This window comes from Neopelma chrysocephalum, unplaced genomic scaffold (genome assembly GCF_003984885.1).
Source record: "Neopelma chrysocephalum unplaced genomic scaffold, ASM398488v2 Primary Assembly neopelma1_149, whole genome shotgun sequence".
Taxonomy (NCBI): domain Eukaryota; kingdom Metazoa; phylum Chordata; class Aves; order Passeriformes; family Pipridae; genus Neopelma; species Neopelma chrysocephalum.
The window spans coordinates 906328-932022 of record NW_020897811.1 but is presented as its reverse complement, the minus strand read 5'-3'; the positions used below and the strand labels follow the sequence as shown (position 1 = coordinate 932022).

Below are 25695 nucleotides of genomic sequence, written 5' to 3'. Positions count from 1 at the left end.
AACCTGTTGCCAGAGAAAAAGATCTTGCTCAGTAGCTGCATTTGAACCCAAAAAACCCGAGTTTCACCACGTCAATGATGTGTGTAACTTAAGTCAGAATGGACATGGCAACTTCAGGAATAGAATCAGTGTCACAGAATCATGGAGAGGCTTGGGTTGGAAGGGACCTTAAAGATTATCTACTTCAAATCCCCCTGCCACAATCACGTTGCTCAGAGCCCCATCCAACCTGGCCTTGGACATTTCCAGGGATGGGGCAGCCACAGCTTCTCTGGGCAACCTGTGCCAGGGCCTCCCCACCCTCACAGGGAAGAATTTTTCAATAACATCTAACCTAAATCTCTCCTTTTTTTTTGTTTGTTTGTTTAGAACCATCCCCACCTTGTCCTATCACTACCTGCCCATGTAAAAAATCACTCTCCCTCTTTTTTATAAACCCCCTTGCACTGAAAGATGCTGTGAGGTCTCTCTGGAGCCTTCTCTTCTCCAGGCTGAATAACCCCAACTCTCTCAGCCTGTCCTCCGAGGAGAGGTGCTCCAGCCCTCCGATCATTCTGTGACACTTTAATTGTTGTGCCAGCTTGGAGTTCTGCGTCCATTTTCTTGTTTATGTCCCTGTCTGTGAGTTTTGAATTCTCACATTTTCATTTGATTATCCTCATATTATCGTGTTGCTCTAAGAAATAACTCAATACCAGTTCATGGAACTAACCCATGTTAAATTCTGTTTAAATGCCAGTAGCAAACTTGAACTAACCTATGTGTGCATTTCTTTGCAGATTATGCTGACGTTTTCAGCAGTTTTTGGTGTCATTGTGTACCGAATTACCACAGCAGCAGCTCTGTCATTCAGCACAAATGAGACAACCAGGTCAAATGTTCGAGTGACTGTGACTGCCACTGCTGTCATCATTAACCTCGTGGTGATACTTATCCTTGATGAAATTTATGGAGCTGTTGCCAGATGGCTGACAGAAATTGGTAAAACTATCTCACCACATTCCTCTCTAGTACATTACAAGTATTGACACGAGGGGATGCAAGGAGGCTCTAGTGGGAATATTTCCTCCTGGAGAGTGCCAGAGAAAATATTCAAGCCTGTGTGGGGTGGGATGCTCAGGAACTTTTCGGGGGGTCAAAGCTGCAGCATGGAACCTGTCCCTGGCAGGGATAATGAGCTTGGCCATAATGCCACATGAATGGAGCAGGGCTGTTTCCAGGATCTCAGCTGGTGTTTCTGCACTGGCTCTGTGCCAAGGTCCACCTTTCTAGACCTGGTTGAGCATTTTTGCCCAGGTATGTGTTTTGAGTATACCTGTTTAGGGCTGGGAGCTGGGTTTACTGACAGTCATTAGGTTGTTTCAAAGATGTTGATGACTCTGGCAAATGCTTACCATGGTATTATTAACCATTTCCTTACCACTCAAATTCTTTTTTTTTTTTTTTTTGATTTTAGAGGCATGTCTGGGCTGGACTTTTTTCTAATGATACCTATTTCAGTTAGAGGTTGGACTTGTAAAATTTTTTTAGATGTCATCATATTGTTACAAGCCTGGCAACATATTTAAGTCCTTTAAAGGCAAGTCATTTATTTGACTAGTACAGAGATTTAGGCTAGAGTACTGTTTTGTTATATACACTAGGCCAAAGATGTTTACTAGTAGGGTTTAGACTGGGGTTTTCTTTTGTTGTATAAATTAGAGCAAAGGTGTTTACTGATAGGGGTTTAACATGCAGTTCTTATAGCTACTGTTATAGATATTATTTTCCACATGTTCACGCATCACCTCTAATTCTAGATGCTTCAAAGTCTAGGAACATGAAGTTATTTATTCCAAGCAACCTCAAATGTCTTTAACTATAGCAAGTGCTCCACCTGTTAATTTTGGGCATCTAAACTTGGACATCTGAATTAGAAACTTTATGACAATTGGCACCTGCCTACATCACTGCAAATTGCAGGTTCCCTCCCTGCAAAACCTGCAGTGATGTGAAGCTGGCTGGAACCAGCAGACTCCAGATTAAAACCTTGAAGAACTCTTGAGACTTCTGTTTCTTGTTCTCACTTTCTCTGGACACTTTTAAAGTCACAAATGAATAAAATCTCTTTTAGTCCTGTTTTTTGAAAAACATAGTAAACTACAGTTTTGTAGTTGAGATTATCCTGAATCTTTGAAATGTGGTCCTGTGGTTTTACCAGTAAGGACAGCCTATTAGTTTAGATTAAATTCATAAAGTATTTGAAAGAGACAAAGAGAAAGCAATTAATTTTCACAAAATGCCACTGTGCATGGTTAACTTTATTTAGGCAACATTCCTAATCATCAATCAGATGTTTTGTTTAAGAACAAAACAGTCAGAATAATCTCTAGTGCTACAAATTACAAGAGTTAGAGAGTTCATTTAGGCAGCTTTCACCAGTGCTAGGCTCAGATGCCAAATGCAATCACAATGTTTTAAAAAAATTACTATTCATGCATGCTGATAAATGCTCCTTAACTTTTGAACTTTCATTTTGCTGAGCAGAGCAAAACACACTTCATTCTCTTTTCACACTGCAGTTAATTGACAAGCTGAGGAACACACTTGTTGGGCTGGAGGAATAGCTCTTGACAGCGTAGGTTGCTATTCCAACCCCAAGTACACTTGAATCTTTTTCAACTGAAAAGTTACATCTGTGAGCACAAGAATTGTGCCGCTGACAGCAATTGCATTCATCATAGGATCAAAGTCATGGATCTGCCTCAATTCCTGCTCAGTCAGTGCTTGGGGGTGAAAAGAAGTAGTAGTTTTGTTGTGATCAATACAGAGAGCTCGTACAGGATGGACTAGGACTCCTCTTGTAGGCCCAGAACTGATGCTCCCTTATCACAGATCAGACCAGCCAAAGTGCAGATTGTATCCTGGCACTTCCAGGTTGAACAGGTCATCTTCAGTAATCAGGTGGTGCCAGACTACACTTACAGCTCATGTGCTCTACTTGTAACTTAGAACCATAGAATGGTTTGGATTGGAAGGGACCTTAAAGATCATCCAGTTCCAAACCCCTGCCATGGGCAGGGACACCTTCCACTATCCCAGGTTGCTCAGAGCCCCATCCAACCTGGCCTTGGACAACCTTTCTGGGCAACCTGTACCAGGTCCTCACCACCCTCACAGGGAAGAATTCACTGAGGCCAAGGAAGAACCAGTCAAACAGGGATAAAAACCAAAACTACTTGTGTTTGTGTCTTACAAAAGCAGAAGCTCCTTCAGTGAGCTCAGACTCATTCCACAGTTATCTCAGCTCGTTCTCCACCTGGAAAGTTTCAGCTGCCCAATTTGGGTGTAACATGCACAACCCACCATAATTCATCTTTTTGGGAGGCGGGGGGGAAAGTTTTCTCTGTTCCTAAGGCACCTCTTCTGTCTGAATGCATTTCTTGTGCAGCAGACTCGACTGGCTGGGGGACAAATTCTACACATGCCTCTACAGCTATGGTATAGCATGTCTGAGTGTGGGGAGGGAGAGAAGTGCTGAGTGAGCCTGTGGGACCATATAAGGTGTGCAAATGTTCATCCAGAGGCTGAGCTCATCCTTGGGGGGGTTCTCTGTGAGGCAAAGATTGGGATTTTTTGCCCTCAAATTAAAAGCTTCACCGCTGTTACTTGATATTCCTGCTGCCCTGAGCTGTTCTCCTGTGGATCTATTCAGCATGTGGGATCATCTACAAAATGTCCAAATCCCTTGAAGGTTTAATTAAGCTTTTCTATACATATGGGCTAACAAAGCCTTAGGGTTCATCGGATTGTGCACTGATTTTTAATGAAAATATAGTTGAAAGTATCACAAATAAAGCCTGGCAGTGGAGACTCATAAAGTTGGCAGTTCCTTTAGTGCTCGAAAAAGCCACGATACTTCTTTTTTAAGAAAAAGAACCCCAAAACCAAAGCAAACAGAACAACCAAACTGTGCCCAAGACAAAACTGTGCAAGTACAGCAGTATTCTTAATGAAATCCTTAAAGCCAGAGCTCTGCATCTCCTTATTATTCCCCACTTCTGTTGTGTCACAGAAACTCAGCCAAGAATAATAAAGTTAATTATAAAATTATCTGCTCTCACATTAGTTACAGCCCAGGATGAGTGTGGAAATACAACAGTTTAACCCCTATAGAATATTTAAAAGGGGATTCTACTGTCAATTTGAAAAACTTGTGTCTTATATGTTCTGCTGCTAAAAAATTTCCATGGAAATTGGAAATAAATCTGGGAACATAGTGATGAATACGGAAAATGTTTAAGCCACATTTTCACAAATTATCTAAAGAAATTTAGAATGTGCCTTTATTTTGCATGGCAATTAATAATTCAGTTAGTGCCTGATTCAAAAAGGAGCTTAGTTTTGTGTTTAGCATTGAGCACACTAACAATCTCATTACAGAAAGGAAGGCTTGTGTACACAAAGCTAAGGAGGCTTTTAAGGTGTTTTTTTCTGGTTGAAAGTCTTTGTACTTTGCTTTCATCATTCATGCATTGAGAATATTAATGTTTTGTTATGTAACTGATATACTTGTGTACGTTAATATACGTAGTCTTACATGCATCAAAGTAATTTATACTGATTTTACTTTGTGCAATTGAATAATATCAAGATCCATTTTTTCCCACTCAAACTCCAGATAACTAGGAGGAGAACCATGTAAATGTATATTTTCTATCTATTTTTATTGATATATACATTATGATAAGAAATATATGATAAGAAATATATGTATTAAATACTTATATTTGTATTAAAATATATGTATTTAATAAGAGATGTCAGAGCAAATGACAGAGGAGATCTGTGCTAGGATTTCACATGACCTGAAGCAGGGGAAACTCATAGGATCTGCCCAGGTCTCTCAGTAAGAGCATGAGAAAGGCTGGAAAAGTGAGGTATGGTCAGGTCCAGGGCAGATTTCAGAATCTGTTGGGGTTTTGCCACCAGGGTATTGGACAGACAACCAAGATTAACTTGGGATGAGCTGTCAGAGGCCTGTCAGAAAAACAAGTTCATTATGTTGTCATTATTAATGTTTCTATCAAAGAGCCTCCAGTTTCCATCTGGAAATTTGAAGACTCTCTGGAAATCAGACCTAGTGTGCTTTGGTACAAATTAAAAGTACAAAATCAAAATCAGTATGATCTCAAAGTTTTAAGACTGGTTTATGGGTTTTGTGTGTATTTGGGGATTCAGGGATTTCTATGCATTTACTAATTCAATTTTCTTGCTTTATTGTTTTTTTTTTTTCCCCCAGAAATACCAAAAACAGAGAAAACCTTTGAGGAGAGACTGATTTTGAAGGCATTCCTACTGAAGTTTGTGAATTCTTATGCACCAATTTTTTATGTTGCCTTTTTTAAAGGAAGGTAGGATAAAGATCCTTTACATATAGATATATATGTGTCTATGTATTCCTATATATGTCCATGTTAGTTGGATCTGTGTTTAAAAATGGGCACTAAGGGCTACCTAACTATGGCCTGGGACTGAACAGCTTCACCAGCTCTGCAAAAAATATCATAAACAGGGTTGTTTAAAGCTGTCCTTTGACTGGCAGGGCATGATGTTGAGTACTGGCCTGAGCCCTGTTCTGAACTGCGACCAGTCCTTTCTAAAATAAGAGTAATCCCCACCTCAGAAAATAATCCCTTTTAGTTCAAAAAGAGTGTTGCTTTTAAAAGTGAAAGGTAGTGCTTACAGGCCTTCACCTTCCACATTTTAGCAAATTTTCCTTGAGGCATCATCCAGCAAAGAGAGGTTTTCCTATTTCATTTAAAATTACGGAACTATTTTTTTTTGATTCCTTTCTCATGGTTTTGCACTTTTCTACCATATCAAGTTAAATTAAGGAATGATTTAAGTCAACTGGAAGCTGAGGTTTGGCAAATGAACTGATTGACCAAAAAGCTAATTCAGCTGTCCTGCTAAATAAGTGTGACTTCCTATGGGTTCAGGATCACTGTCTTTTGGGACCAGGTCATCCACATGCTTTTGAATGGGAAGCTTGAAATGATTGTTTGCTAAAACTTTGGCAAAAAACACTTTAAAACATCCTCTGGATTCTGTTCCATATAATTTTTGTGTTCCTTTTGGGGGTTGTAAAATTTGTTAATCTATAGTCTTCACTAATCCCATTCAGCATCTTTGATTTGAGGGTTAATGATACATTTTGCCAGTAGTTGTAAAGATTGTAAGGCTCCAACGAAAAATATCACCAAATTCTTTATTTTTTTGACCATATTTTTGTGTTGTATGGCTATAATAAAGTCAAATCTCACTGTTTCCCTCTGTGTTGCCAGAAAAGTCTTGATTGTGTATAGATGTATAAATAATTCTATTCAGGCATTACTCAGATGCAAGAGAACATAAATTAGGATATGTGTTCCCATTTCTATTTGTGATCTCTAATCAAAAGAGGGAATTTGTTATTATTTTGTTTTAACAAAGAAAAAATATTTTATTAAAATTATTTTATCAAGACATATCAGAAAACAATTTGTAAAGGCCTACTGCTTTGAAATGATTTTAAATGAACAAAGTTGAGTAGGTGCTGAGTCTTTCAAAATTCATATTGAAGAAGCTGCTTCTGAATTATTGTAGCTTATATGAACGAATAATTATGGTGTTAAAGGTAGCTTGTTTTCCTGCTTTTTTATTAGTTCATATTTCCCATTTGTATATTATTTCATAGATTGTTATTGCTTTCAGGTTTGTTGGCCGTCCTGGTCGTTACGTGTATGTGTTCGAAGGGTATCGAATGGAAGAGGCAAGTACATATAAGTAAATATGAAATTAAAACAACAAAAAAATCCTTAACACAGAGAAATATGTATACAGTGTATAGGCAATAAGGGAAAAATAGAAAACACGTTAAAACAAGAGGTTAAATCTTCACCATAAATAGATAAAATCCAAATTTTCCATCTAAGGCAATTTTATATTCTTTCTCTCTGCAGTTTTGAGTGCTTCATGGTCTCTCTCAGGTGAAGCCTCACCATTTCTATGCTTTACAACTGGGCACTTAGGCATAAACATTACATGATTCGATTGAGGCCATTGGGAAACTTGAATCTGGCTTCTCCTTCTAGATCACTAGAAGCTTGGAAATTTTAATAGCCATTTTAGTAGCCCGTTGCCATTTGGTGCTAAACCTGTAATTTATTTATTTTTTTTCCCAAATTCCCTTTAATTGCTGTTGGTATTTCCTTGAAAACTGATAGATGTGCTCAAGGTTTTACAATAAAGCTTACATATACTTATATACTTATACTTGCAAGATTGAAGCCTTTCTTCCCCCCTGGGAGACATCATGTTGGGAGAGTATTGGTGATACTGCATTATGTTTATTACATTGATTATATAGTAAATATTTTTAAAGGAAATATGGTAGCCCCAGGGCACAGTAAGTTATTTCAGAGCTCTGCATATTTTCCATAATGGAGTTTTATGAGTGGAGATGAAATACCTTGTCAAGCCCAGAATTGCAATGATGGATGAGCTCCGTGCTCCCACACAAATTGGTGGCAAGGGCAACGGGCACATGGAGACATTGGGAGCTCTCCCAAGTGGGTGCTTTTCAATTAATCCTCTTAATCCCTTCACACTCCATGGTTTTGTTTAATTACAGTGTGCTCCAGGAGGCTGTTTGATGGAACTCTGCATTCAGCTGAGCATCATCATGCTTGGAAAACAACTCATTCAAAATAATCTGTTTGAAATTGGAATCCCGTATGTATCCCAGCCTTCTCCATTACCATGCCTTATTCCCATGACACAGTAAATTAAAGGCTTGATCCTTATTCAGCTGAATGGGAACTTTTGCCACTGCCTTCAGTGGCTTCTAATTGAATGTGATGATAAATCACATTTTTGGTTGTGGTGAAATGATCTGGCTGTATTTTACATTGAATAATTGGCTATATCTGCAGCAAATGGCTTAAAGAAAATGATTGAATATATTAAATAATTGATTGAAATTAATTTTAGGAACCTGGGAAAACAGGCAAGGTGTGATAGATCTCTTGGGAAGTTTTAGAGAAGCTTTCAGTATAGCAGTATTGAATACAAATTAGTTTAAAGTGGAGGAGAGTTAGCGTGGGGAAAAGCAATAGCTCATCAAGCATGTTAAAATCTAGTATTTGATCTTTGACTGTTTTATGGGTTTACAGATGAAATCCACACATTTCCAAGGTGTCTGTGTGTCAGTGTGTCACTGTGTGAGGCTGGAGCTGGAGTATGGGAGAGATGCTGCAGTGGCTGCCAAGGATTCTCAGGGCACAGTCCTCTGCTGCAAATACAGCAGGAAAACCCTCTCTGTCTTGTCATCAGTGCCAAGGGGATCTTCAGGCTCTGAGAATCCACTAAGAATGTCCTGCTTCTGCCTCTTGGAAGATTTGCTTCCTGGTGGCAGTGGCCTGTGAAATGTAGTAGAGGAGGAGTCTGACTTAGATGTCTCAACTCTGCTGAAATTAGTCAGGATCTTTGAGCTCTGGTGTCAGCAGCTTTTGGGTCACAGCCATAAAGAAGGCCTTGAAGATGTTAACTAGAAACCAGGATAAGAGACACAAAAGATAGGAAATATATTTAAAATGAGCCATTTTCCTCCCTTTTCCAAGCAAGATCTTTTTTTTTTCTTGGAAGGAATTTAAATAGAAAAAAAAAAATCCCAAACAAATCAGATGTGGATTATGGATGGTTTCATTATTCTTGTGTCAAAGTTCAATAGGGAGGCCTGTTTTCTGTCTACATCTCATTGGGTTTACATTTTATATTGAGAAAAGGGTGGTAAATCATTCCCAAAATATCTGACATGTTGAAGGCTTAAAGCTTTCTCAGCGTAATCCTGGGTGACATGTTTCTCGTCTTCCAAAAACTTACTGCTACTGGACTTTTTTAATGGTGATTTTATGATGTTGGAAATACTGTATTTATTATTTTTGACTCATGAAAGCACAGGCTGATCCAGTCCAAACAGAAATTCATGTCAAATTATTTCTCATTTCCCTCACTTTGGTGCAAGAATGTGACCATTTCATCCCATTTTTCTCCTGCGTTTCTCCTCGCCCACCCTTCTGCCAACAAACTATGGTGGCCTCAATTTTTAAAACTGTTTAGAAACAAACATGCTTTCATCCTCTCCTCCCTAGATAAATAATCATTTCAGTCATAATGCTATCTTGTTATTCTGCAATAAGCATATCTAGTTTCCCTTTGCTTGTCTGCATTCTCAAGAAAATCACGTGTATATCTGTAGGGGTCAGCCCTTCTCACCAGACCTGTTTGCACCAGGAGAAGCACAGTGCTTTACTGAACCCTTAATTAAATTAGAGTTAACCTGCTATTTCTGCATGGACCCCTCCACTGCTGTGGGCTAGATCCTTAATTGTACCCTGTTCTATCTCATCTGCCCCCCACACACGGGCACAGACACGCTCTGGGGACTGATCCATCAGATTTTCCCTTGTTGTTTTGTTTTTGGGTGTCTACTTTTGCACAGGCTACACACTGTGATGAACAGTCCTCTTGTGGCAGAAAAATAAATCAATGTCTTTATCTACAGTTCCAACAACTTCATTTTTTCCCCCTTCTTGCCTTGTGCCTCTCTGAGAATCGGAGTGAATAATACAGGTTCATCCATTGGCTCCCTGTATTTTCACTGAGGGCAGAGTACAGGTGCTGCAACCAACCTTTCCCATATGGTAAGGCAGAAGGGACCATCACAGATTTGTTCTTCAGAATCTGTTTCTGTCCCCCACACTTCTGTAGCATGGAAGTACCTCTCTGCTAAGTTTTATCATGACCCACATCAGAAGTTTTTTTCCTTACTGAAATATCAAGATTTCAGGATTATTTGCAGAAAACCTTTTGATTTTATTCACCAGAAAACCCGAGGCATTTTATTTGTTTTGCAGAAAGTCATAAAGCTGTCCCATTTTCTGTCTCTTTCCCTCAAGAATTCTGCCAAGTAGATGATAAACCGAGTTTACAAACAACACTCATCCATTTTGCCTTTAGGATCCCAAATGCTGCCAGAACTGGGAAGCATCTTCCAATGTCTTCATTCTGCTTTATCCAGAGTCAGTGCTGGATGAGAAGTTAAATTTCAAATGTCAGCCCTGCATTTTTTGGGGTCGTGGGGGACACATCCTTGCTTTTTCCTTCAATGCTTTTGTAGAAACTGCTGCACAGCTATGCTAGATGTGGCTTGTTGGTCTCCTGAATCTTTCTGTGATTTCTTTTTTTTTTTTTTTAATTTCTGCACCCAAAAATATCAAACCAGCTAGTTAAATGCAGCAACATTTGAATTACACAAAATTAAGCCCTCTTGGACCAAAATGTGTATTCTGTGGGGCTGGAATTCACAAGTTTAACAGATGTAAATATGCCACAGTTCACTCAAATGTGTCACATACCATCATTCTTTTACTGTTGTCACAGGAACTGACCCTAAAAGGCTGCAGGGCTTGAAAACTTTAACCTAGAGTTTCTTTTAAACCCCATTTCTTCAGTTCTGTTTTTTTTTCCTGAACTTATTGAAAAAAATGTCCATCTGGTTATTTTATTACTCTGTCTTTGACCTTGGTGCTAAACCCTTAGGGTGAAATCCTGGCCCTATTGAAGTTGATGGCAAAACTTCTATTGAATTTAGTGATTATGGTCTTTTTATTCAGCATCAGTTTCCATCATTTACTTCAAAATGCACTTAACTATGCTGGATGAGAATACAAAGAGTTAATAAAATCCATTTAAAGACACCCCTTCATAGCTATTATCTTTTATGTTGTTTTTCACCTTTACTAAATTATTCTTAATTTAAGTTTTTTTATTTGTTTATTTGCTTGCTTGGTTCTTTTTTTGCTTTCCTGTTTTGGATTGCTGTTTTCCTCTGACTGAAAAACCAATAAATCCCAAACACAACTGAAACTCCCACAGAATCCAGGAAGTCTGAGTGTGCCAAGGAAGCATGGCTATACCATAAATTTGTGGAACAGAATGAGAGATTTGGATCCTTTTGTTCTCCTCCTGCCTCCTTTCCTTACGTGAACAGACTGTAGGAATATGGCTGAAGAAAAACATGGATCTTCAGTGCTCCTTCCCAAAATCAGGGAACAAAATTACAGGCAAGGGCAGGAAAGTCTGGGTCAATGTTGTTCTTTTCTCTAGACAAAAGTGCTCCAGCTGCTCAACCAAATAGTCTTTTCTGTTTAGCTTTCTTCCTGTACCCTTTTCTATCATGCTACAAATCAAAAAGCATCAACTGGAAGGATAGCCTTAAAAAACACCTAATACAAATGATCCTTCAGTCCTGGCAGCTGGAATATAGGGCTTTTCTGTCTTTTCTTGCGTGTCTGTTCAGGCAAGTATTCTCAGCATCATAGAGTGGTTTGGGTTGGAAGGGACCTTAAAGATCATCCAGTTCCAAACCCTTGCCATGGGCAGGGACACCTTCCACTATCCCAGGTTGCTCAGAGCCCCATCCAACCTGGCCTTGGACACTTCCAGGGATGGGGCAGCCACAGCTTCTCTGGGCAACCTGTGCCAGGGCCTCCCCACCCTCACAGGGAAGAATTTCTTCCTAATATCCAATCTAACCCTCCTCTCTGTCAGTTTGAAGCCATTCCCCCTTGTCCTGTCACTCCAGGCCCTTGGAAATAGTCTCTCCCCATCTTCCTTGTGGGCTCCCTTCAGGTCCTGGAAGGCCACCATTAGGTCACCCCAAAGCTTCTCTTCTCCAGGCTGAACAATCCCAGCTCCCTCAGCCTTTCCTCACAGCAGAGCTGCTCCATCCCTCTGATCATCTTAGTGTCCCTCTCCTAATCCAGTTCTTGGAGACTGTCACAGGTGATCTGCCTTTGCAGTACCCAAGGACATTTGTTAATTGAGAGTCTTGAGAAATTCCTAACTGGACCCACAGTTCCAATCTTTCTGACAAGCTCTGGTAGAGATGCACCGTGAGGACTGCACAGCCACCAAAGACACAAATACTTGTGCCAACAAAGTAATTTCCCTGCATCTGTCCTATTTCAACCTCCCCTCCAGAAGTCCTGCCTCTCCAACCTCTATGTTGCACTGGGTCTCACTCCACAAATTTCTCATTTTTCCCAAGTCATCATCATGTCTAGATCCCTAAATCCTGATACTCCTTTTTGCTGTATAAACAGAGCAATAGTATAGTCACCTCTCTGATTTTTTTAAAAAAAGGCTTCATTGAAGTGCACCATGTGCTTAGAAGCCCAGCCAGGATCACTTGGGGTTTGACTCCTCTCTTCTTTTCCTCTTTTTTTTTCTCAGAAGCTTGAGGGAATGTTTTTCTCAGGAGTGGGGCTGTAGTGATTTTATGCTCTCTTCAGATGCTGGTTAACTTGCATAATGCAATACCTACTGGTTATACTGGGAATTGCAAACAGCATAATTAAACCCTGTTCCCACCTCTTATCTAACTCAATAGTTTGCTCCCAATCCTTTGTGAGAATCTGCAACATCATTTTTAACTGCTCTAGACACAGTCTGACAAAAACCTGTTCACTTTCTTTCCCTCTGATCCCACGTCAATTCTTCTTCCATGCTGTTCAGTCTCCTTAAGAATGTACCTTGCTTTTTGATATTCACTGGCAAAAGGACCAGAAATAATGGCTATCCTGCATTTTCTCTACTTGCCCAGATTCATATGGAGTCATGAAAGTTTACTGCATGTGCCTCTTCAGCACAAAGCTTCCTGGAAGCTCATCCTGAATGGGCAAACCCACCTCTTCCACACTGCCTGGCATGCAAAAATCAGAAGTTAAAATAAACTTTTGTCTCTCGACCTTGTTTAAAAATGTTGACCTGAGTAATTAAAAACCAGGTTTCACACAAGTGCATTTAAAAAGTGTACTCAGTTTTAATATCACAATCATATGTATGGCTATAGGGTTCTGCAAAACTCATTTTCGTGGCCCTACTGCTGTATAGCTGGAGAATAACACTCTGGAAATCCCTGATCTTTCTTCCTCTAACTTTCTGACACATTTCTGTTTGGTCTCAAACTTCACATGCTTGGATATGACACAAAGGTATATTTTTTTTTTCTGTGGAAAATTTGAAATAATTAGTTTGGCTTGCTTTCAGTCAGTTGATATTTTAAAAAAATGTCATAAAAAGAAGCATACAGACACACTTCAAAGCTGAGCTCCAAATGGTTAAAAATGCAGCTCCTCTTGCCTGGCTTACAGATAGCCAGATGAAAAATTAAAAATTATCCTGAGTGACTGAGTCCTGGATTTAGTGCATTCCCAAATAAACATTAAAACCAACAACTATTGCTTTAGTTACTGAGTTCTCCTGGGAGGTTTGGGTGTGCAATAAACTCCACGTCTCAGTTCTGTGGGGCTCTAACCAGATCACACAGACCACATCTAAACACACCCAAATTTTATCTCAGCTGCTGCACTGTGACAATGAGAGGATCTTCAGTGTCATCTGCCCACAGAAGTGTGAGGGACATTTATAGCTTGAATCTTTTTATTGGAACTGTCTTGAACTCATTGTTCGCTGTCCTCTGAGAGTCCCTCGCATTAGGAAATTAATTGGGATATATTGGAAGAGCATCCTGGGAATTCTTTGCTGGTTTTAAATCCTGCCCCAGTCTCCTACGTTCTGAATACTAACATCCCCTCTGTCACAGACAAGTTCCCTTGGCTGCCATAAAAGCAGAGGGGGAGAAAGGGAATTTTAGTGTCTTGAAATGGCTGAGTTTGCACGATGTACGAGGTAAATGTCTTTGTAGGGATTCACCTAATTCTTTCTTGTGAAACATTTGAAATCTCCCCCTACCCTTTTATTAAAACTGTGTAATCTGAGTGTTCTGGGTACCAAAATTCTTTGGTTAGCCCCAGCATTGCCAAAGTACTGAGGATGTTACCATTGGACTCGTGAGCTACATCTTCATTGCACCTGAAACAAAGGATGGGGTTGACCTGCTTATTTTTGAAGCTTTGTGATCCTGGGACTGACAGGGCCTGAGGCAATCTGGGTCTATTTTAAGAGAATCTGACAATCCCCATGCTGGCGATGATGAAATCGGGTCCTGTAAACACTGGTCAGTGTAGAAATCCCTCAGCCACTCATTTCCAGGCTGCTGCAGAGCCTCATGCAATGTGGTGACACAGTGATCCTGTGTGGCTGAGTGTAAATTCAGGAATAAAGCAAAAAACCCACCCAGCAAAGCCTTTATAGTGTTTGCCAGCTTGCCTTGCCCTGATACTAAAATCAGGGTCTGAGAAAGGCAGTTCTGCTTCACTGGAGGCACAAAGGAAAACCCCTTCCCCCATATATTCCTGTCTCCAGGCCACACACCTACAGTTCAAAGGGTTTATCACAAGCTGTGGGAGAAGAGTTTGTGGGAGAGTCCTGCTTACACTACTGGCAAGACATCACTGGAATTAATCTGGATTCTCGCTCATATGGCACATATGTGAAGAACTATAAAATAGTGTCGTATGTTTTTGTGAAAGATAAATATCATCTGCAAAAGAAAGTATAAACCTTGCTATTTTATGCTAATTTAACTGTGTTTCACCTCCTTGATTTTGAAGAAATACTTTATTCTACTGTGTTTTTCAATGGGAATTTCTTGATGTGTAAAACAGTGTGATGTTGTTGATGCATGTGCATTTGAAATGTCATCCCTGGGGGGTACATTTGGAGTATTTTACTCTTCTTTTAGAAATGGTTTTGTTTTACTCTCATATCTTTGTCAGTGTCATGAGATTTGTATCCCCATTTTAGTGGGAGAGTGATTGATACCACTATTTGTGCTATCAGTATGTTCTTGCACCCTCTATTGGAAATATCACAGACTAGTTTGTCTTGGAAAGGACCTTAAATATCACCTCGTTCCAACCCCCCTACCATGGGCAGGGACATATTCCACTATTCCAGGTTGCTCAGAGCTCCATCCAACCTGACCTTGGACACTTCTAGGGATGGGGCAGACACAGCTTCTCTGGGCAAACTATACATCTGGTAATGTTTTACCTTAATAGTATATTATACTGGAAGTTCCCAATTTCGTGGTGAGGGAAAAGTGCACCTATGGTTGATATGTAGTATGAAGCAATCACATAATCTTACATTTTGTTAAAGGAGAGGTTCTCAGTGTGTTGTTCTTGAGAGTATTACTTATTACTAACATTATTTAGGTCCAAGGTGCTTGAACTTCAGGAAGATCCCCATTGAATATCCATCTAGAGAGAAAAAAAAATTAAAAAGTACTGGACTCAAGTCTAGCAGCTGTCATCTGTCAATAAGCAGCATCAAAACTTCACAGGGTGATGTAAACTCATCCTATTGTGCACCAAAGTAACACAAGGTGAATTTTGTGTTGCTGCACAGAGACTTGAGCCAAATCTTGAGGGGGAAAAAAGGTAAAAAAAGATTTGGTTCAATCTGAACTTTTGTTCCTCAGGAAGCTAAAGAAGCTCTTCAGGAAGCTGAAGGATGAAAGAACTGAGCCAAAGGAAGTGGACACCAACCAGTCAAAGGACCCTCAGCAATGGGACCTCGACTATATCTTGGAACCTTTCACCGGACTGACTCCGGAATACATGGAAATGAGTAAGTTTCCTGAATTCCCTTTTCCTGCCTGCAATAACCATAGGACCAATCACCACAGATCACATGACTGTATATCATAAGTTGTTATGATAAAGAGGGGAAAAAACCCCAAACACTTGTAGTTTGCAGAAATTACATGCAAGACAGCAGGGGTATGAGAGTATCACAGTACCAACACAGCAATAATCATGAATCCCAGTATCTGTTACTACTTATGCTGTCAGAGTCCAGTGTTCCCAGCTGAGAAAAGTGCACAGAAACCACTTGGCCACAGAATCAATAGATTCGGCTGGAAGGGATCCCTGGAGATCATTTAGTCCAACCCCTCCTTCAAGCAGGGTCAGCTAGAGCAGGTTGTTCAGGGATTTGTCCACATGTCCAGTTGGGTTTTCAATATTTCCAGGGATAGAGACTCTACAATCTCTCTGTGCAACCTGTTGTACCATTTGATCACCTTCACACAAAAAATGAAAAAAAAAAGAAAAAAAAAGAGTTTTTTTAAATGTTTAAAGTGCATTCCCTAAATTTCCATTTGTGCCCAATGCCTCTTGTCCTCTCACTGGACACCCTTGAGAAGATTGTAGCTCTGTCTTCTTCAACCCACCGCATTGGTAAGATTTCCTGAGCCTTCTTTTCTTGTGGTGCAACAACCCCAGTGCTCTCAGGTTCTCCTTGCACCTCAGGTCCTCCAGTCCCTTAATCACATTAATGGGTCTCCACTGGATACACTGCAGTGTGTCCATGTCCTTCTACTGGGCAGCAAAGAACTGGAAAGAATACTTCAAGTGTGCTCACATAGTGCTGAGTAGAGGGGAAAGATCCTTCTCTTGACCTTTCTCAAACACCTCCAGGGATGGGGACTCCACCACCTCCCTGGGCACCCCCTTCCAATGCCTGACCACCCTGTTGGTGAAGAAATTCCTCCTGATGTCCAACCTGAACCTCCCCTGGCACAGCTTGAGGCCATTTTCTCTTGTCCTGTTGCCTGGGAGAGGAGGCCGACCCCCACCTGGCTACAGCCTCCTGTCAGGGAGTTGCAGAAAGCAATAAGGTTCCCACTGAGTCTCCTTTTCTCCAGGATAAAGACCCCCAGCTCCTTCAGGCAGTCTTCACAGGACTTATTCTGTCGACCCTTCCCCAGCTCTGTTCCCTTCTTTGGACACTTCCAGCCCCTCAATGCCCTTCCAGCAGTGAGGGGCCCAAAACTGGACACAGGATTTGAGGTGTGGCCTCACCAGTGCCCAGCACAGGGGGACAATCCCTGCCCTGGTCCTGCTGCCACACTATTGCTGACCCAAGCCAGGTGCCATTGGCCTCTTGCCCCCCTGGGCACACCTGGGCTCATGTCCAGCCGCTGTCACCAGCACTCCAGGGCCTTTTCCACTGGATATTGAGTTTGCCAGACTTTTCAAGGAAATCTAGGATGCACTTGGGAATTATTTCTCAGTCTGCCACCTTTCATACCAGTACACCCACTAGTTTCTTAAATGACATGTGTTATTCCTCTGCCTGCATCACCCTGCTGGAGTGGCTGATGTCACTAGTGGAGTGCACTGCCAGACATTCAGTCACGTGCCAAACCTGTGCAAAGTAGGAGCAACTCTATTAAAGTTAATAGTATTCTAATTTTGTAAATCTGGTGCCTCTCCTGTGCATATCATCTATGTGTTCATATATACTTCTGTTTTTCACAATTGAGCAAATAGCTACTAAGTCATTTGAGATGCAGCATTACAGTGTTTTCTGCATTCTGGAAGACAAGAGTCAAGAAAAAAACTTGAAAGCACTGAATTTGTTCAAATAAAATATCATTAATAATTCATTTTCTTTCCAGCATGTTTGGCATTGTGCCACCATCCTCAGTAGTTATAATTTGGAAGTTTGGTTCCTTTGGCATCTTGATTACTCTTTGTTCAAGTAAAAATGTTGTGCTGATACCTATGAAACTATGTTTGAAATTCTGAGTACAGTAGCTGGCTGTATAAAGGGATATGGAGAGAAAACCCAACAACTAATTACGTAGCAGTTCTATGTAACAGCGAATTATACAATAATTCTGCTCTGTAAGGAATCCTCTGTTGCCTCCTCTCAGCTTTCACTGAGTTTGTTTGATCACATTCGTCTTCTTGCATCCACTTACACTCTTCCACTGCTCCTGCAAGTGCAGGTCAAAAAGTGGGATAGAGGTTCCACTGCAGATAAATTATGCAAGGAAAAATATCAAGCATCTGATAGAGAATTCCAAACTGAAATATATAAATGCCTTTATTCCTCATTCTAACTTGTGCTTGTTATAAACTCCAAGGAATATCTCTATGACTCAACACCACCCAGGAGGACAGGGGTGCAAATAATCACCAAATAACTCAGACTTACAGCCTTGGGACACAATCCAACTTCAGGAAAACAAACCTGAGAGGAAGCAGCACATAGGGATGCTCTAGAGTAGTAAAAGGCTTGGTTCTTCACACCAGATGCAAACTAAAATTGCAGTGTACCCCTCAGCCCTGTAGCTGCCTCATGAGTAGAACCTGCAGAGGCAGGGTAGGAGAAAGGGGGAATGGTATAGGTGGGGGAAGTGGAAGGAGAGGAATAATCCAGGCAAACTCAGGCTTTAGGGCATAAAAGAATTCAGGAAGAACCAGAGCTTGTCAATGGGCATGGTATCTAAACCCAGACATCTGTGAAATATTGCTTGTGGCAATTCCTGCTTTAATAAGCCACTATTCTCAAAACATCTGAAAGAGAATTCATTTTGTGGAAAAAAAGTTAAATACCATATATAGTTTATCTCTCTCTATAGAAATAGTTATATAGGTTTACAATTATAACTTGTAATCTAATCATAAATGAATATATGAAAATTTATAGAATGGTAGATTTATGTAAGTCTAGAAATAAGAAAGGGTATACAAGGTATTTTATATGATGGTAGATTTGAATATCTCTTATGGATATTCAAATATCTTATGGATATATTTACAGATCCGAACCTGTGGATCTGTAGTGTCGTAAAGAAGCCCTCACCTCCCATCATCTCCCTCTGAATTGAATTCTAAGCACCTCCCCAGCTTAGAATCTGGCTCTGTCCTGCAGCTTCTATTACCTTATCCCCCTCTGCACATGATGATAATTTTTTAAAAAATTGTCCTTTAGGATTGATTTTTTTTTCCCACGCATTAATTCAGCCAGAGGTGATTTTTCCTGCTGTAAACTTTAGGCAAACTTCTTTGCAATTTTTGAAATTAAACAATGGTGAAAAAGTACATCTTCTCTTGTAAGAATTTTAATATTTTTGCTCCCACTGCATTTGAGACAATGCCATTACCCTGATTCGAGATGTCTGTGTATGACATCACCCTTGATTTATTCATAAGAACACTACTTGGATGCAAAGTTCTGCCTTTCTGGAATAACAGTAACACTGGTATGATGTTTGTCAACATTGCTTTGATTTGCTATCAGCAGTCTTGATTCTGCTGCGGGAAAAGTGATGCTCAGCTGTCTCGAGTTTGAACATAATTTCACTAATGTCAGATTTGTTTTGTGAGTTCATTTAGGGTCACCTACTCAGAAAAGAAGCAGGTCAGTAGTCAGTCCTGCAAAGAAGATGTGCTACAGTGGGGTTTTGACTCCAGATACCTCTTGGAGCTCCTGTGTTTAGCCATTTGTTATGCTGTCCCTTAGGGAACTGGCCTTTTTTAAGTTTTAGAAGCAAGTTCTAGAAATTGCAAAAATAATTCAAATCATGGCCACTGAACTGAGTAGGTTAATGCGTTTTAGAAAAGAAACGTAGAAATATCACCATAATCTGTGAAGGTTTTAGGGTGCCTGCTCCAGGGAAGTGATCACAGCCCCACCGTGACAGAGTTCAAGGAGTGTTTGGACAACACTCTCAGGCACATGGTGGAATTGTTGGGGTGTTCTCTGCAGGGTCAGGAGCTGGACTCGATCCTCGTGGGTCCCTTCCAACTCAGAATATTCTCTGATTCTAAGATTTTAACTTCTAATACAGGGCCTAAGCTACTGATGTTATAAATCACTGGACAGTAAGCCTGTAATTTAGACTAGTCCCTTGTGCCCAGATCATAAACGAGGCTGAGTACCTCATCCTGCAGTCATCAGGGATAATTAGATAGATGCCCTGAAAATGAATGGGTTCATTACTAATCTAAACATTTGTTTACAGCAGGGGAATGAGCTCCCCAAGTGGAGAAGTGCCGTGGCAAACTCTGTGGCATTCCAGACAAATGTGCAGCAGATGAAACCCAAGCTGCACCTCCCCAGCCCCGACTGCTGCCCCGGGTCCACATCCCTGCTCTCAGCTGTTGGGCTCACTGTGCTGGGACTCAGACCACCCACGCTGGCAGGAAGCACTTTGAGCAGCTCAGCACTGAACCTGTCAGCTGGGGTCGTTCTGGAGGGCATCAAGCTGCAGGAGGCAGTTAAACAGCTTATTTACCTATTTTTGTAATTCTGGTTTGGGGGCAATGGGGAAGGGGAACAAGGCAGCAAGTGCAGAGGAAGCGGTTTTTTTCTCCCCGCACTGAATTGCTTAAAAAGGCAGAATGACTGGAATGTAAAAAGTATGATATCAAGAAGAGAGGAATCTGGCTGCTGTTTCAGAACTTCTTTCTTAGTTTTCACACTGATTTACTCAGGCAAGCTCCCACTGGCATTAGTGGTTATCTGCTCAACCAGCAATGAAGCAGCTGAATAAGGAACTGCAGACTGGACTTGCCTTTGGGTTTTCCCATACAGATGATGATGGGGTTTCATGAAGAAACAGGCACAGCCAGATTATGTATCCATGTGTGAGTATTCCCTACATTCAGGTTTAGGATACTCCTACTTTTAAGAGGGGGTGACATTTTTAAGATTACACAGAAAACCTCTGACCAAGCTAAGACTCTTGACTCCAGGTCTGCTGTGCACAAGGCTGGATCCTAATCACAGGCTGTCCCTGCCTTTTGTATCCATATATCCAGTCTCTCCTACTGATTTCTATCAAAAGGGTGGACATGCCCCCTTTCTGATGGAAACCTGGACTCTGACCCACTCCTCACTGGCAAACCATATATTCTCTTTGCAGTTTGCTATGAAGCAAATTAACCCTGTTAAGGCACCACCTCTCAGGGATAGGGCCTGGAGCAATCTCAGGATGTGTTTTGCAGTGTGGTAAGCCACAGATAAAGGAGTTATTGATGATAACTATCCCACTTATATTTTGCAATGGCCATTTCTTTCCATTGTTTTCTTTTTTTTTCTGTTTTCTTATTCTAAGAAGCCTGAATCTTTGGAGAGGCTTCCTCCTCTTCCACCTGCTGCCCTTGTTTATGTCTAGGTAGGTTAGTAGAAATTCAGGTAGGTTAGTGAGATTTACTGGTTGTGTTTTAATCTCCTCTATTTTCCTATTGGGAAATGTGGTTCTGCCTTTGTTTAGTGGAGTTTGGTTCTGCAAAATGTCAGTCCCTCTAGTCCATGCCAGGAAGACCACGAGCACCAGTGAAACAAGAGACAGTAAGAAGGCTGATGGCAATGTAGAGCTGGTGCCTCTGATCATGACTGATCTGTTAATAATAAGCATGAGGAATCACAAACATAAAAGATGGAGAAGTTGGAAAGAGAAGAACAATCCAGGTTTCTTTCACTCAGGCTACAGCCATGTCTGTCTTAGAGCTACTCTGTGTTCAAGTGTCCTGGTAAGTTTTCAGATCACGTGTTCTACAAGGCCTTCTGGAGTTGCTCAGCTCTTTCAATGTTAATGTTATCTTCTGTCAGACTAGGATTTTTAACATCTGTTAAAATTGATTGGATCAGTTGCTTGGTGATCTTGTTCCTCAGGATTCCCACTTCCAGCCGTCCCCAAGCCAACCCCTCTAACACCAGAGCCCAAAGCAAAAGTGTCTGTCTGTGGGAAGCTTTCTCATTATTTCCACTGGATATCACAGGAAGGAGAAATGAGAGTTTCTACTGGCTTGTTGGCTTCATATCCACCCTCCTTATCCACAGGCCCATGAGCCTGCAGAGAACTCTTTGCCCCAGGAAAATACTCCCAGAGAAGTACAGCTACTTGTAATTTTGTCTCTTTTAGACAGGAAAGGTGACATGTTGAGCCCGTGGGCTAACAACTACTGACACTAAGATGTTTTCTCCTTCCAGTTGTGGGCAACCACATTTGAAGAAACAGATGGCCCCAAGTCTATTATTACATGGCTCCCAGGTTGGTGTCGCTGCCACAAATTGGACTGAGAGAATTGGGGTGGTTTATTCTGGAGAAGAGAAAACTCTGGGGGGATTTTACAACAGCCTTCCAGTAATTAGAGGGGGCTGAAAAGAAAGATGGGGGATAGACTTTTTAGCAGGGCTTGTTGAGAGTGAAAAATAGGTAATGGTTTTAAACTAAAAGATGGTAGATTAAGATTACATATAAGACAGAAGTTTTATGCAATGAGGGTGATAAAACACGTGCACTGGTTGCCCAAAGAGGTGGTGGATGCCCCATCCCTGGAAACATTCGAGGTCAGGCTGACCTGGCCTCTGAGCAACATGACCTGTTGAATGCCCCCTCTCATCGCAGAGGATTTGCACCAGATGACCTTTAAAGGTCCCTTCCAGCCCAAACTGCTCCATGATTCTGTGATTATTTTTTTAGAGTAAAAGTCATATATAAATCTAAGGAAAGAGAAAACTTAAGAAGGTAAAACCCAAAACCTACGAGTCAGGCAGACTTCTGTTGACTTCAGTGGCATTTTTCAGATCTCAGTAGTGTGAGAGGAAGAGGCCAGCACCTTACCATGGCAAATAAACTCTTAAGTTTTCCTTCAGGGAAAGCTTTTGTGGGTCATTTCTTCAGTGAGCTGAACTTTGAATCTGATTTCAGTCAGCAGACTGTGCTGAACTTTTTTGTTGAACAGGTCTTGGCTGTCAGTAGCCAGTCTGCACAGAGCTTTGATTTGCACAGTGAAATGCCTGATGACTGTTTGTTTTGATATTATTAACTGATACATAGCTGTATTTTTTAGCAGTCACTCTTCAGCAGAGACACTCTTAAAATTCCCAAGTGATCAGAAAATTTTGCTCGAGTAATCCTGAAACACAAATAGCCACTGTCAGCACGTGTCAAATTTGTCATTAGCAATTCCTATTTCTAAAACTGTGCAATGACTTTTGACCCAGCCCAACACCCCGTGAGTTCCCAAAGCAGGCAGCATGTACAGCAATTTCCTGGTCCACAGGATAGCAAGTTTGCAATGTGTAACTAGCCTGCAGTGATAGGAGTTGGCAAGAAATTGATGTTTAGAGTAGCAATAAATATCGCTAATGAAACAAATTTTATGAAACTGGCTCCAAAAGCAGCTAAATGATGCACATGGATATCTGAAATTTATACCACTCATAGTTTTTTGAGAAGAAACTGACATCAACAATGATTTTCAGATTATTTCATTAGGTCTTTCCTTCTCTAGTCAAACCCCTTTAGGATTCCAGGCTTCATGTGGCAATTAATTAAAAACATTTTTCCTCGAAGAGAAATCATAATAAAGGGTTTTGTCATCCAACTTCTGCTAAAAAACAATGGCAAAACTCCCTTTTGAATTCTAAGAAGAAAATGATCAGATCCAATGTCTGTAGCTACCGACTATCATAAGGATTAATCTGAGAGGTTTGGAAGAATTTCCCCTAAAGCAGGAAAAGCCATCAAAAAGGCAATGTGTGAGGCAGCAAAAGAAAAAAAATTGCTGAAGAGAAACCTGCATTTTTCTATAATCTCTATAATGAGGATGGTTATGAAAATTACCAACTCAGTCTGTTATGTGTAGGCTTGTTGCATGCATTTACTACACCTTTTCCTTAAATTTTTCAGCCAGGCTTGGCTATATTGAAGTTTCGTCTGTATATAAGAAGTTTCTTCTTAGAACTTGGAAAGTTCCTTAGCACAGGAGTGGTCCTTTCGTTGTTTACTTCCAGCAACAGATGATCCTGTGACAGATATTATTGATGCAGAAGTAACAAAGAAAGCAACACAATGACAAAAATTTACCTTTTCTTAAGTTAGGTTTTGATGTAAAAGGTACTGGGATTGCTCACACTAGATCCTGGGGTTACTCACAGTCCTCAGTGTGTAAATCTTGTAGAACCTGGCTGATATTCACTACGGAAGGTTTTGTGCTGGGGACTGATTCTTCATCCCTTACACAACTAGCACTCTCCAGATCCATAATTTAAAAACCTTGATTTCTGCTCTTAATCAGACTTTGGATGCCAGAGTTAGAGGGACAGAGTGTGCTGTCGTTGTTGGGCTTGGGTTCTGTTCAGGCCCTGCACAGAGGAACAGCTTCTGGGCAGAGTGGACTTCTGGGAAGGGCTCTGGTCTGAGAGACTTCTTTTGATGCTGTTTGTGTTTTATAGCTTTTGTCTCAGGGCCCAAGCCTGGATGAGATGTTGCAGATGTGGCACTAGGTGCTGAGAACCTCATGGGCTGGCTCTGAGCCCTGGGCCTCTTTCCTGCTCCAGTCAGACAGTGAAGGCACTGATAACACGTGGTTTGGGTTTTTAGTCTCATCAGAGATAGACTCTGTGTCACTGACAGCACATTTAGTGTCCTGCTTTGGCATTATTTCTTATGTCCTCGACTTCCCCCTGTACACAGCCTTCAAATATTTTGTTCACCAGCTTATACCATGAGGCTGGGTGATGTCCATCTCTGTTTTCTCCAGGCTGGACTGCTAGGGAAGTAGAAAACCTATGGAACACGCTGGATATCCAGAGGTCCAGCTCCTGGGTCTCTTTAGCCTTTTCCCTGAACAGGAACACTAAAAGAGCTTTGTATGGAGACCTTGTGGCACAAGAGTGAATATAAAAAGGGTATTTCCAGGTTGCCATCAGGTTCTCCAGTCAAAAAAAAAGGATGTTTTTGTGTCAACTGTCCTTGGTGGAACAGTGTTTGTGAGTGCCCTAAATGTATTGTATATGTTCCAACTGTGATTGGACAGGCATCCACAGAACTCCAGGGATTCTTCTCTTCCTAATCCATTCAGATTTGCTTCTAGAAACACTGATCACACTCAACATGTACCTATAAATTTCTGAGGTGTTCAAAGACTGCTCATTTTAAATTCTTGTCTGCTAGCTTACTAAACAAGACCATCTGAATTATGGTGTGCTTTGTTTTGGTTTGGGGATTTTGAGTTTGCTTTTTGGGCTTCAGCTTTTTTTTTTTTTTTTTTTGGTTTTGCCTGCTTTTTGCATCATTTACACTTTCATAAAAAGGGGTCTAGAAGGTTGAAGAGATTTCAAGGTGGCCACACAAACACATCTGGCATAGCGTTTTCTATGAAGACATATTTGCACAATTATCCAGAACTCCTTTGCATACCTTCAACATTTTTTCATGAACTTGAATAAAAATTAAACTGCATTTTCCCAGGCAATGAATAAAGGGCCTGTGAGCAACATCAAAGCAAATGTGTGTGTGGTTTATTCTTAAAGCATTACAAATACATTGATTTTTTTTTTTAAACAGAATTCTCCCAGCTCTACTCCTGCTAAATTCACTTAAAACCAAATAAAGCATATTTTGGTGCTATGTATTTTTCTCAGCATTTCACGGTTTTTGGGGACATTAACATCTGGTTTTATTTCCTTGTTAATTCCTTTTCCTGACTCTGAATATAAAATTTTCAGGAAAGTATGATTTCAAGGATAGGATGTTTGTATGCTTTTAAAAAGCTCCATCTTAGTATATGTTGGGATATACAATTTATTGCAGAGCAAAACAATAATAATATACTATATATATAAATAATATATGTAAATATACATACATAAAACACACAAAACAATAACAATATACAGAGATAATACTTTATTGTGCAAATATATTGTCGCTGAGAAGAGAAAAGGAGGAATATCAGAAGACTTACAATCTTCACACAAAAAAGATGCATTGAGAGAAGATCCTGGAGAAAGCTGTTTCAATAGTAGGTTGTGACAACAGTGCTGAAGGAAATTATTTTAAACTAAAATGTTGTGCTATTTATACCTCTATTTTCACAAAAACACTGCAACAGA

At 40.6% G+C, this 25695-nt stretch overlaps 1 protein-coding gene across 1 annotated transcript in view; it reads left to right on the top strand.

Annotated features, from left to right (window-relative positions):
• The window catches only part of ANO2 (anoctamin 2), a 123907-nt gene that overhangs the window by 86151 nt on the left and 12061 nt on the right, over nucleotides 1–25695 (top strand). Inside the window, exons 13-17 of the mRNA XM_027701129.1 lie at nucleotides 780–981; nucleotides 5282–5393; nucleotides 6736–6793; nucleotides 7655–7755; nucleotides 15473–15621. Coding sequence (XP_027556930.1) covers nucleotides 780–981; nucleotides 5282–5393; nucleotides 6736–6793; nucleotides 7655–7755; nucleotides 15473–15621 — 622 coding nt within the window. The remainder of the gene's footprint in view (nucleotides 1–779; nucleotides 982–5281; nucleotides 5394–6735; nucleotides 6794–7654; nucleotides 7756–15472; nucleotides 15622–25695) is intronic.